We start from the raw sequence: 19,670 nt of genomic DNA on the forward strand, positions 1-19,670 counted from the left end.
AGATTTTTACTTAAGTAAAAGTACAGAAGTACTTGTTTTTAAAAGTACTTAAGTATCAAAAGTAATTGTTTTATTATTGTTGTATGCAATACTTACAGTACCTCTTGTAGCAACCTAGTGAATATACTGACCAGTTTGTAGTATCTGTGGAATTAAGAGCTTTTAGAATGTTACAAAACCTATAGAAATTAAACAACTGAATTGACAAAAGACAGGTATAATCATTTTCATTTTTAATTTAACACTCCTGCCACCCCCAACAAAAAAGTACAGGTACATCTCAAAAAATTAGAATATGAAAAAGGTAAATATTTTGTCACTCAGTTCAGAAAGTGAAACCCATATATTATATAGATTCATCACACAGAGTGAAATATTTCAAGCCTTTATTTCTTGAAATTGTGATGATTATGGCTTACAGATAAGGAAAACCCAAAATTCTGTGTCTCAGAAAATTAGAATATTACATAAGATCAATAAAAAAAAAGGATATTTCAAAGAGACTTTTCAGAAGTCTGACATTTATGTTCGTTTCTATGCACTCAATACTTGGTTGCGCCTCCTTTTGCATCAATGTGGCGTGGCATGGAGGCAATCAGCCTGTAGCACTGCTCAGGTGTAATGGAAGCCCAGGTTGCTTTGATAGCGGCCTTCAGGTCATCTGCATTATTGGGTCTGGTGTCTCTCATCTTCCTCTTGACAATACCCCATAGATTCTCTATGGGGTTCAGGTCAGGAGAGTTTGCTGGCCAATCAAGCACAGTAACACCATGGTCATTGAACCAGCTTATGGTACCTTTAGCAGTGTGGGCAGGTGTCAAGTCCTGCTGGAAAATGAAATCAGCATCTCCATAAAGCTTGTCAGCAGAAGGAAGCATGAAGTGCTCTAAGATTTCCTGGTAGATGTCTGCGTTGACTGTGGACTTCAGAAAACACAGTGGACCAACACCAGCAGATGACATGGCAGCCCAAATCATCACTGACTGTGGAAACTTCACACTGGACTTCAAGCAACATGGATTCTGTGCCTCTCCACTCTTACTCCAGACTCTGGGACCTTGATTTCCAAATGAAATGCAAAACTTACTTTCATCTGAAAAGAGGACTTTGGACCACTGAGCAACAGTCCAGTTCCTTTTCTCCACAGCCCAGGTAAGATGCTTCTGACGTTGTCTCTGGTGCAGGAGTGGCCTGACACGAGGAATGCGACATTTGTAGGCCATGTCTAGGATTCGTCTGAAGTTCCCCCAAATTCTTGAATGGATTTTGAATCCTTGAATGGATTTTGAATTCCACTTTTGCTGGTGCACCTTCTCCTACCACACTTTTTCCTTCCACTCAACTTTCTGAGTATGCTTGGATACAGCACTCTGTGAACAACCAGCTTCTTTAGCAATTACCTTTTGTGGCTTACCCTCCTTGTGGAGGGTGTCATTGACTGTCTTCTGGACAACTTTCAAGTCAGCAGTCTTCCCCATGATTGTGTAGCCTACTGACCCAGACTGAGAGACCATTTAAAAGCTCAGGAATCCTTTGCAGGTGTTTTGAGGTAATTAGCTGATTAGGGTGCGACACCATGACTTTCCAATATTTAACTTTTCACAATATTCTAATTCTCTGAGACACAGAATTTTGGGTTTTCCTTATCTGTAAGCCATAATCATCACAATTTCAAGAAATAAAGGCTTGAAATATTTCACTCTATGTGTAATGAATCTATATAATATATAGGTTTCACTTTCTGAACTGAGTGACAAAAAATATTGACCTTTTTCATGATATTCTAAATTTTGAGATGTACCTGTACACATCTATGTGTATCCACTCATGCACATTTCAATCAAATGGTCTGTAAATGAAGACTGGTCAGAAAAAAAAAAATCTAACCTGCTTTAAAACCCAGCTACACAACTGTAGCTGTACAACCACCCAACAGCAACACTGCTTTAACAAAGAGTTATATATATTTCCACAATTCATTTACATCGTTTTAATATGCATTTACACCATTGTCCAGGCTCCTCCCTCCTGTGTGCAATGCATTGTGGGCAATATTACCCATTAGAGTGTGCATCGTTCTGCACTTTGAATTTCTACCGGAAGTAGTAGACCATCCAGGAATTTTTGGAATACTCTTTTCAGTATACTACGATTTGGGGCATACTAATTCTATTTTTGAATACTATTTAGGACACATAGTATGAGAATTTGGACACAGCATACGTTTTTGTGTGTTAACTAACATCATTACCATTATCATTATACGTGGTGTATAATATACAAAGCATATATTCGTCCATTTTGTCAGCAACTGAGCAATTGAGTTCAAAAAATTATGGAAAATCACTGAACTTTACAACACGTGACGCTACAAGAGTGAAAAAAATCATCCTATGATTAATGTAACTACTTTCTACTCAATGACCTTGATAGAAATGTAGTGGAGTAAAAGTAGAGTATTTGTCTTTCAAATGTATTGAAGTTAAAGTAAAAAGTATCCAGAAAAAATAATACTCAAGTAAAGTACAGATACTCAAAAAGTGTACTTAAGTACAGTACTCAAGTAAATGTACTTCATTACTGTCCACCTCTGTAAAGATATAATTACTGTATATAAACATCAGCATCTGAAGCATGTAAATGTGGTTGAATTAACAGTTTAATGAGCCGTGTGTAATTAGCAGCTATACATTTATCCTTGATAGTTTGTTACATTAGATTTTTTTTTTTTTTTTTGCCAAAATGTCTGACCTGGGTTTTTTTCTCCGTTTGGAACGCCGCCCACACAATGCTGCCCACCACTGTAAACCACTGTGCAATTTCTTTGTAGGTTGTCCTCAAAGAAGGCAGTCAAAATGTCCAACGACGCTGAGCCTGACCCAAAGATGCAGCCCATGTCTGCGGGAAACGGTGATGCCAGCTCTGCTTTGGCTGTGAAAAACGGCATCATGAAGGTCAAGAAACCTGAAGAGCAGGAATCCAAATTCACTGGACTGTCTAAAGAGGAGCTGTTTAAAGTTTCCAGAACACCATGGTATGTTTGTTATAAAAGTTTTTTCTCCCACCCAGTAGATTTCCTTTATAGTCCTTTATAGGTTTTGATACAGTTCAGTGTCACCAACAGGCCAGACTTCAAGATACATTTTTGCTTATAACTTTTGAACTGTTTTTCCTGGAGTTGTGATCTTTTTATGCTGAATCCTTGGGTCATGGAGATTTGTATGTACACATCGTGTATGTATGCCATATTAGTTTTGTGAACATATCCTAAGCCATTGATCCTATCTCCACCAAATTTTGTATCATTTATGTAGGGTTCTCACTAAAAGTGATATTTTTGCTGGGGCAAACAATGTGGTCACTGTTCTCAATGAAATCCATCATTTACATTTCCAGCATTTGGCAGACGCCAGAGGGTCTTGCATTCATCTAATTTATACAACTGAGCAGTTGAGGGTTAGGGCCTTGCTCAAGGGCTTAGCAGTGGCAACTTGGTGAGCCTGGGAATCAAACTCACAACCTTCCAATCAGTAGTCCAACACCTTAAGCACTGAGCTACCACTTCCTTCCATTAGTCCCTGCTTCCATAGTTCTGCGACGCAAAGAGCTTGTTTCCAAGAGAGGCGCGGTTTCTTCAGTCGGATTTAAGAACGCGCTGAAAGACAGGGAAGAGTTGAAGTCTGCCGCTGTTATCATATGAAATTTAAAGGGGACTGAAGCGATCATGAATTTGTGTAGAGTTTATAGAGAATCACAGAATTTTGAGGGGGGGTGAGTAGAAATGTTAAAAAATGGCCTAGTGACAAAAACAGCGGCAGACTTTCGGCTCCTCCCCGTCTTTCAGCGCGTTCTTCAATCCGCAGACCATGGGGTCACAGAGCGAGGATCAGAGGACGTGTGTGTGTGATCAGGAAGACTCGTATTTGGCTTGTTCAGTATTCAAATGTTATACACATCTATGCAATACAGTGGAATGCTGCAATACGTTTACCATCCTACCCTGTTAGTCAAACCTTTATTTTATTTTTTATATTTTTTACTATTATACCCTCACTGGGGGCTGAGCCCCCCTTAAATGAAAATCCTAGACTCGCCCCTGATTGTGCCCATGTACACGGATGTAAAATGCTGTCTGGCTCCTGTTTGATTTTATTTAGCGTGCAAGTTGCGTGATGAACTGCTTTACAAAATTGTTCTTCTTCAGGGATTTTTTTCTTCAGGTGAAAACTATTTATTTTATAAAAAGTGATTTAAATTAAGTCTGCAGTTTGCACTTTACAAATCCCTCATGTTTTATTACTTTATTTTGCTAGAATAATTTGTAAAGACTGGTGAAAGTTTGCACTTTATTAATCCAAAAAAAGGTTTTTATGTTGTTGTATTGATTATTGATTTTCTAAAATAATAATAGAACTTGTTAGCAAAAGTAAGTTTGCACTTTGCACTTTTAGTCCAAATTAGCAGTTCATATGTTTGGTTATATTGTTTTTGCTCAAATTAAAAAAAATCTATCATATAGTCTCTAGTGTTTTTTATTAATTTTTTTTTTAAAAGAAAAATAATCGTTTTAAAATCAAATTTTGTTTTAAAAAATCGGTGATTCAATTTATAGGACATATCGCCCATCTCTAAGTCCTACATAGTTGTTTGTCACCACCACTTGGTACACTATATTGCCAAAAGTATTCGCTCACCTGCCTTGACTCGCATATGAACTTAAGTGACATCCCATTCCTAATCCATAGGGTTCAATATGATGTCGGTCCACCCTTTACAGCTATAACAGCTTCAACTCTTCTGGGAAGGCTGTCCACAAGGTTTAGGAGTGTGTTTATGGGAATTTTTGACCATTCTTCCAGAAGCGCATTTGTGAGGTCACACACTGATGTTGGACGAGAAGGCCTGGCTCTCAGTCTCCGCTCTAATTCATCCCAAAGGTGTTCTATCGGGTTGAGGTCAGGACTCTGTGCAGGCCAGTCAAGTTCATCCACACCAGACTCTGTCATCCATGTCTTTATGGACCTTGCTTTGTGCACTGGTGCACAGTCATGTTGGAAGAGGAAGGGACCAGCTCCAAACTGTTCCCACAAAGTTGGGAGCATGGAATTGTCCAAAATGTCTTGGTATGCTGAAGCATTCAGAGTTCCTTTCACTGGAACTAAGGGGCCAAGCCCAGCTCCTGAAAAACAACCCCACACCATAATCCCCCCTCCACCAAACTTTACACTTGGCACAGTGCAGTCAGACAAGTACCGTTCTCCTGGCAACCGCCAAACCCAGACTCGTCCATCAGATTGCCAGATGGAGAAGCGCGATTCGTCACTCCAGAGAACGCGTCTCCACTGCTCTAGAGTCCAGTGGCGGCGTGCTTTACACCACTGCATCCGACGCTTTGCATTGCACTTGGTGATGTATGGCTTGGATGCAGCTGCTCGGCCATGGAAACCCATTCCATGAAGCTCTCTGCGCACTGTTCTTGAGCTAATCTGAAGGCCACATGAAGTTTGGAGGTCTGTAGCAATTGACTCTGCAGAAAGTTGGCGACCTCTTCGCACTATGCGCCTCAGCATCCGCTGACCCCGCTCCGTCAGTTTACGTGGCCTACCACTTCGTGGCTGAGTTGCTGTCATTCCCAAACACTTCCACGTTCTTATAATACAGCTGTGGAATATTTAGGAGCGAGGAAATTTCACGACTGGATTTGTTGCACAGGTGGCATCCTATCACAGTTCCACACTGGAATTCACTGAGCTCCTGAGAGCGACCCATTCTTTCACAAATGTTTGTAAAAACAGTCTGCATGCCTAGGTGCTTGATTTTATACACCTGTGGCCATGGAAGTGATTGGAACACCTGATTCTGATTATTTGGATGGGTGAGCGAATACTTTTGGCAATATAGTGTACATATCATCTACAGAGGGTTCTGACCTCAGTTTATTCAAAGACTTTTGCTATGGCAAATGATACGGCTGCTGTCATCCAATGAATTTTCCATGTTAAAGACACCAAAACAGGAAGTGTTTCATATCTCAGGAATGCTCTGATGGAGTGATTACAAACTTGGTACACTATGTTGGTATTATCAGGGTTGCTATGCACCAAGTTTCATGAAATTTGGCCACTTGGGTTTACTATGCCATTAAGAAAAACATACACAACCCCATTACTCTGGCTGCAAAGCAGATATTTCAACTAAATTTCTTATCCTTCATGAAAGCTAAGGCTCCTCTCTGGGAATCTTCACATCAGCCATTTTGTGTTTTATGCATTTTTTGATTTTGTCAAAATTACATTTAAACATCTCCTAGAGTTATGTTACAATGAGGGTTTGTGTATTTAGCTTATTTGATCTTGGGACTTATTAAAGGATATTTACCAAGTTGAACAATTATTTAGTGAAATTTGGCCACTTTAAAAAAACAAAAACAGGTTTAAACACCAAGTTCACGTCTATCTGAGGTGCTTTGCTCCTTCATTGCCTTCTATATATCTATGTGACTCTACAAGCATTGGCATTGGAGATGCTGACACTGGACTCTGTCATGGACTATCTGTCTGTCTATCATCAGTCACTAGCAACACCTACAATAATTGGAATCACAAAACTAGTGCAATTTATGCAAGTTGCATATGAAAACATTCAGCTTGTTGAAGAGATTTGAAGAATGGATATTCTTGTGACGTGTATGTTGAATGCTTCTTTAGAACTGGTCTATTTTTTGTTGGGTTTTTTTCCCTCAGATTTTGTTTTTGGCAACTCTAATCTGGTTTTTCTATTCTGGCATTTCTATACTTTCTGTGGTTACGAATGGTTTGCACCTTGTGGTAAACACTCTGTATTTGCTCTCTTGAAGTCTTCTCTTGTTTCTAGACTTTGATAATGACACACCTACCTCCTGAAGCGTGTTCAGCAACACATATTAAAGAGCTGTAATTTCTTAACCCTTCCTCCAATCAATTCTGTGCACCTTAATCCCATATTCATTATATACCTGTTACCTGTTCAGCTACAATACACTGCATCTTAAAAAAAACCCTATCCATCTATCCGTCTCTTTTTTTTTTTTTTTTTTAAACTGCCCATTACCTTCACATTTCAAACAACTGATATGTTTTTATGTCAACTGATGTATTTTAGACTGGTTTTGTCAAGCCAACATTGAAGTTTCTCGTGACAACGTTTACTTATCTAGCTAAAACTGTTTTCTCTTTAGCTGGGTGCGAGCCAGATGGGCGCTCCTCATCCTCTTCTGGCTCGGTTGGCTTGGCATGCTGGCCTGTGCCATTGCCATCATCGTACAGGCTCCTCGGTGCAAGCCGCTTCCTGAGATGAACTGGTGGGATTTTGGACCCCTGTACCAGATTGGAGATGTTGAAGCATTTGTTGGACCTTCTGGCCTTAAAGGTAAGGGAATGTACAAGTATTAAAAATGAGAGCTAAACTAATAGTAGGGTATTAAACAGAATTAATGGGTAGGGAGTGGAGGGGGTAGTCCTATACTTATAAATGTGTGCTGTTGTTTCCTGTTCTCGTGCAGTGATCTTTCACTCTTCTTCTAAAATGTTTAATAAATTTTAAAATATGTTCCTCAGGTTTGGTGGTGAAGGTTGCTTCTTTGGGACAACTGAAGGTGAAGGGTCTGATTGTTGGTCCTATTCATGTGTCTGCTGCTGATCAACCTGACAGCCTGAATTTGACAGAGATTACCCCTGCTGTTGGCAATCTGACTGATCTGGAGGCAGTTATTAGTACAGCACACAAGAAGGGTAAGTTATTTGTGCATTATTAAACAATTAAGTGCAGCTCTACATTAGAATATTTTTCTGCATAATATACTACAGCGACTCTCCTTTACCTTTTCTTTAGGCATCTCTGTGGTTTTGGATCTGACCCCTAACTACAAAGGATCTGAGCCGTGGTTCTCTAATACATTGGTGACAAATGTGGCAGAAAAAGTCAAGGTAGGAATGATCACTTGTGCCATAAATAAACAATTTGTTCTTACTGTTCCTCGAAATTCAGATATGGTGTTTGTTAATTTGGCTGGTCTTTTATTTATGTTTTCCTTCAGGTTGCCACTGATTACTGGTTGACTAAAGGTGTTGATGGTATCCTGCTATATGGTGTTGATAGTGTTGACACTGTTGTACCATCATTTTGGACTAGCATAAGGGAGATTGTCAGTAATCACACTAAAGAGGAGAAGAAAGTAAAGAAGAAAAGGTAGGCATAAATCACCACATCACAGTCACTTTTGCCAAGATCTTTGGCCACCAAGCACTGAACTGTTCATGGTTACACCCATTGCACTATAGCAGTGCCAATCTTGAGGTTTTGGGTGAATATTTTAATGTGAATAGGCTTTGATGATAGAAGTTGTTGTTTTTCCTTTTCTGATTGTTGGAACTTGTTTGTTTGTTCTGATTGAAGAGTCTTAATTGGAGCTACCAAGACCACATCTTCTGATGAGGTGAACAAGCTGTTGAATGGCACTGGTGTGGATTTGCTCCTTTCTAACGTCCTGAGATATAAATCTGGTGCTGAGTTTGGTCAGGTTGTGCAGGATCTCTACTCCCAGAAGCAGACCCGACTGGCTTGGAACTTGGGTCACCGTGTCAAGGGACACTTGGCCAATATTGTGGAGTCTGTGACTATCAAGATGCACCAGCTGTTGCTGCTTACCTTGCCTGGTGCTCCCATCTTCAACTATGGTGATGAAATTGGACTAAAGGATAGGGTAAGAATACCTGATGTGTGAATTTAGAATGGTGACATGTGGTTTCGTTCACTGACTTTATTTATTTCTGATTTAGAATACAGTCTTTCCGGTGATGATCTGGGACACGACAGACACAAATGAGACTAAGGTAAATACTGAAGGAATTCCAGCCAGGGGTGGACAGATGTAAAATGTAGTGGTTAGCTCAATGGGCAGGTGAATACTTGGATGTGCTCCAGTCCTTTATTTTGTTTGCCATGTCATTACTGTATTTACCTGACTTGACTAAAAGTCCAACATTATCCTGAAGCCATTTTTTAGACTGACTAGTAAAATAGCACGTCATGTCTGACTCTTCCTAAACTTTTCTTTTTCCTGCTCTACAGACCGAGGTAGAACAGAGGAAATCTCTCTGCACATTCTTCGAGACTGTGAGTGGCCTGAGAGGGAAGGAACGCTCCCTACTGCATGGAGATTATGTGCTTCTGTACAGTGATGCTACTACTCTCGCTTTCTTGCGGGCATGGGACCGAAGCGAACGCTACGTAGCTGCATTCAACTGGTCTCCTAATGATCCAGTCACACTGCAACTGAAACATGAAATGCTTCTTGAGAAAGCCACAGTTATTGTTGATACTAACAAGGAAAAAGTGGCCCCTGATCAGTCCATGAACTTGACCCAGTTAGTCCTGGAGCCACAACAAGCTGTTTTGCTTAAATTTCCACAGGCATGTACGGTAGGCAATAAGCATGATGTGTGCTTTACTTGATCTGCCTCTCTTCATACCCTGATGTGCGAGCTAGCCTATCAGTGCAGTGCGATCAGTTTTCATCTTTTTTAAATAGATAATAACGAACTCTTGATGAAGGCAAAAGTATAAACCCAGAGATTCCACAGTAGTCCTTTAGGTCCAAATATTAAACTTTGAGTTTTAAGCACAATATATTGGTAAAATTATATGATGAAATCTAATAATAATATAATAATATTATAATAATAATAATTAATAAAAAATAATATTATATTTATGATGTACAGGATTTCCACTGGGCACTGAAAAGCATTATGTTATAAAAGTATTATATTATATTCCTATATATTTATACTTGCTATTACAAAATTTGTACAGTAGTGTGATAAACACTGGCCTCTGTCCAGCGCAGAATTGCAGTAATGCCAGATGTTTGGACAGCGCTTGAACTTGAAGCTTGAAGTAATGCAGAAAGTAAATTTTGCAAAGAAATAGGAAAGTGCAGTTTCCAGCAAAACTGACAAGATAAGTGGAAGATAAAAATGAAGGACGTCGTTGCAGACCGTTGCTGGTCAACGTGGACAAATTGGCAATGTTTATATAAAAAAAAAAAAAGTATATAAGCTATGTACGATGGGTGTCAATGCCGTTAATTTTCATATGCAGTACCATAGGGACAAATCAGCTGTAAAAGCCAGTCTCAAAGACAAAATAACCTCAGACACCACAACTGCTGCTGCCACTACCGAAGGACAATCGAATGGCCTTCGAGCAGCATATGGTTTGAATGTGACGGTGGTGTGTGTGTGCCTGTTAGACCTGAATCATCTCTTTTCTATTAGTATGGATGGCCCAAATATGAACTTCCTCAATAATCTTCAGCAAGAACATAATGAACTATACTGTACTACACAATTTACTCAATACTGGCTTCTCCACATAATATTGAGAAGCTGTTAAAAGCGATGCACTTTGTTTTTCCACAGTGTCCTTGCAAGAAGAGAGGATTATACCAAATTTATTGGCTCAGCTCTTTTTTCACTCCCATTCTGTGGATACAGATGGGTGGTAAATCTGCCTGTTGCAGAGAGCGCCATTTGTTGAGGGCCAGAGACTTGTCAGGGGGTTCTCAAAATGTGCCTTGCAATTACTGGCTTTTGTAGCCTCAGCCAGAACCAGATAGAGGATCTACCATAAAGAAAGAGAGCTCGTCAGCTTTGTCAGTGTCTTCCCTCAGGCAATCAGGTGTCTCAACAGAGAACTGCGCCTATATAGCAAAAGACAAAGTAATAATGTATGCATTGCAAAGAATATGTGAAGAATTTTTTTTATTTATTTTTATATCATTTATTTATTTATGCAGTTAATGCAAAGATCAAAATGCTGACAAACAGTAGTTTTATATGGCCAGATTACGCCTATAAAGTAATTATTTATGATGTAGTACAGAATTATAATATATTATAATTTACATATTAGGGCAGGATGGTGGGTTAGTGGTTAGTGCTGTTGACTCACAGCAAGACGGTTCGAATCCCGGGTTCGAACAGGCAGGGACCTTTCTGTGTGGAGTTTGCATGTTCTCCCCGTGCCTGTCCAGGGTGTCCCACTGCCTTTTGCCCAATGTGTCCTGGGATAGGCTCGAGCAGATCCCCATGACCCTAATTAGGAATAAAGCGGGTATAGAAAATGAATGAATGAATTTAGTGTTCTTTACCAGGACAGTGAAATATCAAGCTGCTACACAGTCACTGTCACTGCAATACAGTATTTTAAACAATCTAGCTAATGTTCATGGCTCTAGCTCTTGATCCTGCCTTTTATAAAATCTAGATTTTCTATTGATGGACTGCCTCCTTCTGGCCATCAGCAGAAATGCACTTTTTTTTTAATGAAATTAAACTTGATTTAGGTGAAGGAGCATGCTGAGACACTTGCTATGATTTGTAACCTTGTTGTTGTTGTTGTTTGCAAATAAAATGCCCCCACTTTCTTTAACTGAAATGTAAAAATCTCATAACATTTAACATTCCGGCCCTTTGGACGTCCCTGTCCAGCCTGCGTTAAGTCAGTCATAAATATAAATGAACAAGTATTTATGCTGTGCACGCAATATAACTGTGTTTCTTTTATTTTTGAAAAGCCTGGAGTGTTATTATTTCCGTATGGACGTGCGTGCGTGTCTGAACAGTAACAGGTGATGCTGGTGCGTTATGCTGGTCAGCTACCCCCAAAAATGTCAGCTCCCGTTTAAAAAAAGAAAAAAGTTGATGACAAATGCCGCATTTTCAACAAGATATGGACTGCAAAATATTTATTTACAGAAATCAAAGGTAAAGCCGTGTGCTTAGTTTGTCTTACACAGGTCGCTGTGTTCAAAGATTACAATCTGAATCGCCACTACGTGACCAAACACGAGGAGAAATACAAGAACTTGTCTGATGAAGAGTCGGAGGCTATGCTAGCCACGCTACAAACCCGACAAGAACTTTTTTACAAAAATTCCCACACACAGAGATGCAGCTGTCAAGACAAGTTATGTCATATCTCACAAAATCACCAGAAAAAGTAAAGCGTTTTCTAACGGAGAGTTTATTAAGGAGTGTATGGTGGACTCTGCTGCCCTGATATGCCCAGAGAAAAAGGGAGCATTTGAGAACATGCCCCTCTCCCGACACACTAACGAGAAGGGTTGAGGACATCGCGGGAAATCTGGAGCTTCAGCTGAGGAACAGAGCGGTCAACTTTGACCATTTTTCACTGGCTCTGGATGAGAGCTGCGATTTACGTGACACTGCCCAGCTACTCATCTTACGTGGGATCAGTGCGGACTTCAAAATCACGGAAGAGCTGGATTTTTCTCACTGAACAAATAAAATGAACTGAAAACAAGCACTTATTGCTTTTTGAATGAAGTTGAGCAGTTGCTTATCTTTAACATAATGCAAAACATCTTTTCATTAGTTGTGAAGATTAACAAGTTAAAAGTAAAATGAAAGAGTGATGCAATGATTGTTTTTGTTTTAAACTGTTAACACAATGAAGTATACTTAAATACTAGCTACGCTACTAACTTAAGTTACTTACATTCAGGTGCTCTGTACTTTATACACCCTTGCTCTTATGTTACCACCTCAGAAAGATTTCATTTTGTATTTGGTCCACAGTACAAAGTGTACAGAATAACAGCTTTCAGAATAAAGAGTATGATCATGAATAAATGAAGGCTGTTCTGCCATCTTCAGTTGGAATGGTTGGAATATGTCTAGGTAGGATGTATTATACATGGTAGGTAGGTCATATGGTCCAAAGGTCCAGTGTTAATTTTAATCAGTTTATCATCCTGTTTGTGCTGCTGAGTAATGTCTGAGCATAGATTTTCCGGTGGGGTTTCTTCACTTGAGAAAGGAATGTTTGTGTTTTTCAAAAGAAATCACTATCTATTCTATCTGAATGCAAGTTCAATAACTACAGGCAGAAATGTGTCCTATAGTGAGAATAAAAAATAAGACCATTTGAAATACACCAAACCAGGCATAACATTATGACCACCTGCCTAATATTGTGTTGGTTCCCCTTTTTGCTGCTAAAACAGCCCTGACTTGTCACGCACTGTGTATTCTAAAACCTTTCTATCAGACTTCTTCAGCAAATTGAGCAACAGTAGCTCGTCTGTTGGATCAAATCACACGGGCCAGCCATCGGTAGCCTTGGCCGCCATGACCCTGCAGACCAGGAACACCCCACAAGAGCTGTAGTTTTGTAGTTTACAATTTGGTCCTTCATCAAACTCGCTCAAATCCTTACGCTTGTCCTTTTTTCCTGCTTTTAACTTGCACTTTTGCTGAAGGTTATACATTAACAGTATAACAGGTTTGGGGAGGTGGGAAGAACCTGAAGAACCTGAAGGAAACCCATATAACCATGAGGAGAACATGAGGAGATTCCTGACAGGCAGCACTCAGGATCGAACCAGGACCCTGGAGCCGTAAGGTAGCTGTGTGCCATATTTCTACGAAAACATGTTTATATTGAGATCTTTATAAGACTTAGATCCCCAAGACTTTCAATATAAATGCAAAAAAATGTGTGTTTATCATGCAGGTACTAGGGCAATAGATGGAGACTAGACTGAAAAACACTGAAGTATTTATTTAGACTGGAGTAGAGTAATAAAACACCAGATCGGTCAAGACTGTCAAAGAGCAATAGACTGAAAAACATTGACATATTTATTTAGACTGGAGAAGTGTAATAAAAGACAGAATCGGTCAAAACTGTCGAAGAGCAATTGTCCATCCTAATTATTATTATTTTCTTGGCTTAAAGCTCAATGTAGATGTCTGGAATTTCAGAAATCAATGCAAGTGCTTTAAACAGTTTACTTTAAATTCTCACACACTACAAGGAGACTCGAGTCGAAAAGGAGGTTCCCAGGTTACTGATTTCACCTGCATCTTGGTAGAAATAATTACCATATATGACCCAGTTTGTGTTACAGCATGCTTTTTTTATGGGTTCTATGTAAGCCTTGCTCAGAACCACATGACAGTTTTGCTGCAGGGTGTTTACATGACACATGATCCTGTTTTCCTGTCCCAACCCAGAGGGAGGAACTGAACTACTCCGAACCTCTCTTGCCAAAACTATTATATAAGCTTCAGAACAGATATGTATTCTTTCTTTTTTTAAAACCTAAAGATGAAAATATGTCCTTCCCTGAAAAATGAGTGCACAGACGCCTACATTTTCAAATAATACTACAGCCGAGACACATGTGCTGTACACTTCAAGGCCACTCCTGGATCTGATTTCAGCTTCCTGGTACGTTTTCGTTCCAGCAACTCAGAGGACAAAATGTTAGTGCAGGCCTCCCTTTTTTCTTTTTTTTCTTTTAAAAAAAAAAAAAGAGACCGCTGTCTAGTTAAAAAATCGAACATGTTGTACTTGTTCTAGGACATGTTCCACTGCCAAGGAAAACTCACAATTTGCATACATGAATAGCCAAGAACAATGACTAAGTTCACACACAACATCTCACACCTTGCCATCACCACGTTTTGCACTGAAAAGCAATCTAATCATCTGCTCAGTCATTTCATGATTAGATCACATCGCCTGGTGAGCAGAAGGAAGAGGTTCTCTGTGCTGTGATCATTCTGAAGTGATCGATTTCACTGCAAGTCGATTCCTTTTCTGATCCTATATTTAACCAGGTGAAAGGTCACCTTGTGTATATTAAACTGGATCCCACAGCTGAATCCCACAACCAAGCAAGCTTAAACTTGGTTAAACATGTTACTCCAATCCCACCCATGCTTCTTGAAAGTGTAACGTGAGCTGTTATTACCTCTTATCTAATTCACCTGATTTAAATCTGGGGTTGTTTACCACTGTCTCTCTCCAAGAAAGAAATCCAATCCAAGCCTAATAAAAGGCCCCTTTAAGGTGGACTGATTTATTTCCAACACCAAAACAAAGAAGTTTGCTTGGACCTAATTTGACAGCATTTTCAAATGGAATAAGACTTGTACTGATGATGCAAGGTTTACATGCGCGTGAGTTAAATCCTAAAATAATACTCCTTAGAAACAAATTTATATTATTAAAAGAGTTACTATAAGCCTAGGCAATACAGTAGCATCCATTCCAGCATCTGGGACAAACCTGATCAGCCTTAAACTCATGGACTAAGCACATATAGCCGTAAACAAACTACATAGCTATACATTTTTTATTTTTTATTTTTTTTAAAAATCGCAAATTCTGTATTATAAGAGTTTACAAACATTTCTAGCTTCGCTGCAAAGATACCATGCAGCCTGGCTTGAAAACGGCTCCACCTTAAATATGGGCGGTATTTTGGAGCTCCCTCTGTAAGAAGCCTGAATAAAGCCTGAGCATCACCAGGCGACACAAACATACACACACGGGAACGAGTTCAACAACTTTAAGGAACGTTTCTTTTTCAATAGATAAACGGTAAATATCTCAACGCTTACTTTAACATTCATTTCGACGGAAAATAATCTTTTAACAAATGTATCTCTACCTAAGAGAGACGGTTTGCTGTGCGTCTTCGGTTGAATCGAGTCGTTCGAAGTGTCTGCGTTGATTATACGATTATATTGTTCAATAATATTGTTCGTTGTGCTTTTGTTTCTTATTTCAGCTTTATTCTGTAATGGTTTCAATGTACGATGTGTTCTTAATGGGGTCAGAAACTGGTCTGATCCGGTTTTCGAGCTTAATTGTCTCGCGCGGGCGCGCGCTTGTCAGGGATACTGGATTCGTTTTTAAAATATAATTAATGTATATAAACATCAGCATCAATAAGCCATGCATTTATCTTTCTATTCCTACAAAAATAAGTTATGTATGTTAGTGTGCTTTTTTTATTTTTATTTTTTTAAATGTGGTTGAATTAACAGTTTGATGCGCCGTGTGTAAATAAGAAGCTACACATTTAACCTTGTTTCTCATATTTTAGATTTATTTGGATTTAGATTTATCAGCCTAGATATCTGACCCGTTTTCTTTATCTCGCATTATTTTAAACCGGCTCAGTTACCCTAATACCCCACGTTGCCGTATAAATGGATGCTGACGCCGCATTGCCGGTTACACTGATGCAACACCGCTTCCTGTTTGCTCGAGACTCCGCCTTTTCTCGTGTATTGAACGCGGTGTGTAAATCCCTACACTGTTTCTTTGTAGGTTGTGCTCAAACAAGGCAGCCAAAATGTCCAACGATGCCGAGGTCGACATGAAGGACGTGGAGCTGAACGAGGTGGACCCGGAAAGGCAGCCCATGACCGCGGGAAACGGTGATGCCGGCTCAGCTTTGGCTGTGAAAAACGGCATCGTGAAGGTCAAGATGCCTGAAGAGCAGGAATCCAAATTCACTGGACTGTCTAAAGAGGAGCTGTTGAAAGTAGCTGGAACTCCAGGGTATGGGCTTCTTTCTCCTAACCACTGCATTTCCTTTTATACCGATCATGGAGGTAATCAGAACCGTTTTCTCTTTAGCTGGGTGCGAGCCAGATGGGCGCTCCTCATCCTCTTCTGGCTCGGTTGGCTTGGCATGCTGGCCGGTGCCATTGCCATCATCGTACAGGCTCCTCGGTGCAAGCCGCTTCCTGAGATGAACTGGTGGGATTATGGGCCCCTGTACCAGATTGGAGATGTTGAAGCATTTGTAGGATCTTCTGGTCTTGAAGGTAAGGTGGATGATGCAATAATGAGAACTCTTAAATGTCAGGCTGTTTCACGGAAGTTAGTAAGGCTACGCTAAAACCCAGGGAGGCATCCATGTGCTCATAAGCACATGCTGACATTTCCTGTTGCTCTTGAACACACTGCCTTAGATTTACACTTCTTCTAAAATATCTTTTCTAAGTTAAGAAAAAAAATGTAAGCTGCTGTAGGTTGAATAGTTGTTTGAGGGACATTATCTTTTTAAGAAGACCAAATGGGAATGTGGAAGTTTTCAACCTTCCAGTATTAAAAATTCCATTTGAATGTATAGGATATTGGTGAATATTTGTTCATTTAGGGCTTGGTGTATGTGTTGCAGTATATTTCATGTGCTTTGAGGGGGGCAGCTAGAAAGAAGAGCTAAAAGAACTAAACTAAATGGTGCTTCTCTTCAGGTTTGGAGGCGAAGGTTCGTTCTTTGGGACAACTGAAGGTGAAGGGTCTGATTGTTGGTCCTATTCATGTGTCCACTACTGATCAACCTGACAGCCTGAATTTGACAGAGATTACCCCTTCTGTTGGCAATCTGACTGATCTGGAGGCGGTTATTAATACAGCACACAAGAAGGGTAAGTTATTTGTGCATTATTGCATAATTAAGTGCAGCTCTACATTAGAATATTTTTCTGCATAATATACTACAGCGACTCCTTTACCTTTTTCTTTAGGCATCTCTGTGGTTTTGGATCTGACCCCTAACTACAAAGGATCTGAGCCGTGGTTCTCTAATACATTGGTGACAAATGTGGCAGAAAAAGTCAAGGTAGGAATATCAATCTTGTTCTTATAGTGCCTCAAAATTCCGGTATGGTATCTGTTCATTTTGCTGGTTATTTATTTATTTATTTATTTATTTATTTATTTATTTATTTATTGTTTTCCTTCAGGTTGCCACTGATTACTGGTTGAGTAAAGGTGTTGACGGTATCCTGCTATATGGTGTTGATCGTGTTGCCACTGTTGTACCATCGATTTGGAATAGCATAAGGGAGACTGTCAGTAATCACACTAAAGAGGAGAAGAAAAAGTAAGCATAAATCACCAAATGTTATCAGTAGCTAAGTAGGGATCAGATGTGTTATGTGTTATTCTTGCTTTTTAAAATATTATACTTCAGTGTGAATCAATCTTTAATCATAGGAAAAGTTCTGTTTTTTGAAACCTGTTTGTTCTGATTGAAGGGTCTTAATCGGAGTTACCAGCTCGACATCTCCTGGTGAGGTGAACAAGCTGCTGAATCTCACTGGTGTGGATTTGCTCCTTTCTGACGTCCTGAAGCAGAAATATGGCTCAGACATTGGTCCAGTTGTGCAGACACTCTATTCCCCGAACGGCACCCGACCGGCTTGGAACTTGGGTCACCGTGTCAGGGGACACACAGCTAACATTCAAGATTCTGTGAACGTCAAAATGGCCCAGTTGCTGTTGCTTACCTTGCCTGGTACTCCCGTCTTCAACTACGGTGATGAAATTGGACTTAAGGATGAGGTAAGAATACCTGATGTGGGAATTTCTGAGAACTTTAAACAGTGATGTGGATTTGTTCACTGATTTTTTTTTAATTATTTTTTTTAATTCATTTCTGATTTAGGGTACATTAACTCCGGTGATGATCTGGGACATGTCCGACACAAATGAGACTAAGAAGGTAATGAAAATGACTACCTTGCACAGTCACTGAGGTACACTAGATACTGAATGAAGCTCATCCCATGGTAGACAAATGGAGGGGAGAGAAATTAATTGGTTCTCATTTTGTTTGCCATTACTTTATATATGTTGTCATTACTATGTATTTAGCTACCTTGCATGTGTAAATGGTGGTTTGTGCCCTTTTTATGTCTGGCACTAACAAAGTCCAGCCTTATTCTGAAGCCATTTCTTCAAAGTTTGGAATTTAAAAAGTAGTTCAGACTGGGGGGGAAATAGCCAGGATGAGTTGTCCACCCCTTCCATTTAGCTCATGATGTCTGACTCCCCAAACGTTTCTTTTTCTGCAGGCTGAGGTGGAACGGATGAAGTCTCTCCGCACATTCTTCGAGACTGTGAGTGGCCTGAGAGGGAAGGAACGCTCCCTACTGCATGGAGATTATGTGCCTCTATTCAACGACGCCACTACTCTCGCATACTTGAGGGCATGGGACCAGAGCCAACGCTACATAGCTGCATTCAACTGGTCTCCTAATGATCCAGTCACACTGCAACTGAAACATGAAATGCTTCCTGAGAAAGCCACAGTTGTTGTTGACACTAAGCAGGAAAAAGTGGCTTCTGAGCGATCCATGAACTTAGCCCAGTTAGTCCTGGAGCCACAACAGGCTGTTTTGCTTAAGTTCCCTTATGTTGCATAAAATGTTGTCCTAAAAAATTTTAGTCTGATTATTGGGTATTGTTACATGTATTTTATGAAGTATAGTTACTGTTGTACTAAAAAGGTACAGAATTGGAAAGTAAAATAAAAATGCATTAATAAAATGTGAGTGTGCACACAGTCAAACCCAATGGTCCTCATCAAAAACATTCCGAATTTTGGTGGTAGTAATGCAATTTTCTGGTTGTGAATGATGTTACTGTATTTGATATGATGGTGTTAACGAAGACATGTGGAAAAAGTAGCATTTAAAATAAAACGTGGAACAGAATTCATGCTTTCTGCTTGATGTATTTCTTTGCCATTTTCATGAGGTTATACTTCGTTTTATAAAGAGAATCGTAACGCTTTTCGCCAGCGAGAATTTGCCCGAGGGGTTAGATATGAAGAGTCTGGGTCTTTATTTAGAACAGTTCATTACGCATGAGGAGCGCTCCAGCTCACCTGGCTAGTATAACCCGACACAAGTGGATATAGGTTGAACAGTGAGCATGCTGAACACTAATTCAGATACTTTGGTTTACTTAAACACACAAAAAAGTCCTGGTGACCATGTTCTTAAGGTTTC

General features: G+C 39.7%; 2 protein-coding genes across 2 annotated transcripts; both read left to right on the plus strand.

Annotated features, from left to right (window-relative positions):
- The first annotated feature begins 1,721 nt into the window (after nt 1-1,721).
- On the plus strand, nt 1,722-12,069 carry LOC131369394 (4F2 cell-surface antigen heavy chain-like). The gene is made up of 8 exons (XM_058416018.1): nt 1,722-3,034; nt 7,217-7,407; nt 7,596-7,769; nt 7,870-7,964; nt 8,075-8,226; nt 8,434-8,740; nt 8,817-8,870; nt 9,109-12,069. Exons 1-8 carry the CDS (start codon nt 2,856-2,858, stop codon nt 9,490-9,492), a joined length of 1,536 nt encoding a protein of 511 aa, XP_058272001.1. The 5' UTR covers nt 1,722-2,855; the 3' UTR covers nt 9,493-12,069.
- Nucleotides 12,070-15,304: 3,235 nt separating this feature from the next.
- On the plus strand, nt 15,305-19,377 carry slc3a2b (solute carrier family 3 member 2b). The gene is made up of 9 exons (XM_058416063.1): nt 15,305-15,456; nt 16,192-16,425; nt 16,504-16,694; nt 17,127-17,300; nt 17,400-17,494; nt 17,619-17,758; nt 17,913-18,219; nt 18,323-18,379; nt 18,732-19,377. The coding sequence occupies exons 2-9, from the start codon at nt 16,217-16,219 to the stop codon at nt 19,080-19,082; spliced, it is 1,524 nt and encodes a 507-aa protein (XP_058272046.1). The 5' UTR covers nt 15,305-15,456; nt 16,192-16,216; the 3' UTR covers nt 19,083-19,377.
- The last annotated feature ends 293 nt before the right edge of the window (nt 19,378-19,670 follow it).

The sequence above is a fragment of the Hemibagrus wyckioides genome, linkage group LG18 (assembly GCF_019097595.1).
Source record: "Hemibagrus wyckioides isolate EC202008001 linkage group LG18, SWU_Hwy_1.0, whole genome shotgun sequence".
Classification (NCBI taxonomy): domain Eukaryota; kingdom Metazoa; phylum Chordata; class Actinopteri; order Siluriformes; family Bagridae; genus Hemibagrus; species Hemibagrus wyckioides.

Excerpts from the sequence above, each read along its gene's own strand:
- LOC131369394 (XM_058416018.1), top strand. The coding sequence starts at position 2,856 with ATGTCCAACGACGCTGAGCCTGACCCAAAGATGCAGCCCATGTCTGCG. Across the intron at positions 7,770-7,869 it reads TAGTACAGCACACAAGAAGG|GCATCTCTGTGGTTTTGGAT; the intron begins GTAAGTTATTTG and ends CCTTTTCTTTAG. Across the intron at positions 8,741-8,816 it reads AAATTGGACTAAAGGATAGG|AATACAGTCTTTCCGGTGAT; the intron begins GTAAGAATACCT and ends TTTCTGATTTAG.
- slc3a2b (XM_058416063.1), top strand. The coding sequence starts at position 16,217 with ATGTCCAACGATGCCGAGGTCGACATGAAGGACGTGGAGCTGAACGAG. Across the intron at positions 16,426-16,503 it reads AAAGTAGCTGGAACTCCAGG|CTGGGTGCGAGCCAGATGGG; the intron begins GTATGGGCTTCT and ends TTTTCTCTTTAG. Across the intron at positions 18,220-18,322 it reads AAATTGGACTTAAGGATGAG|GGTACATTAACTCCGGTGAT; the intron begins GTAAGAATACCT and ends TTTCTGATTTAG.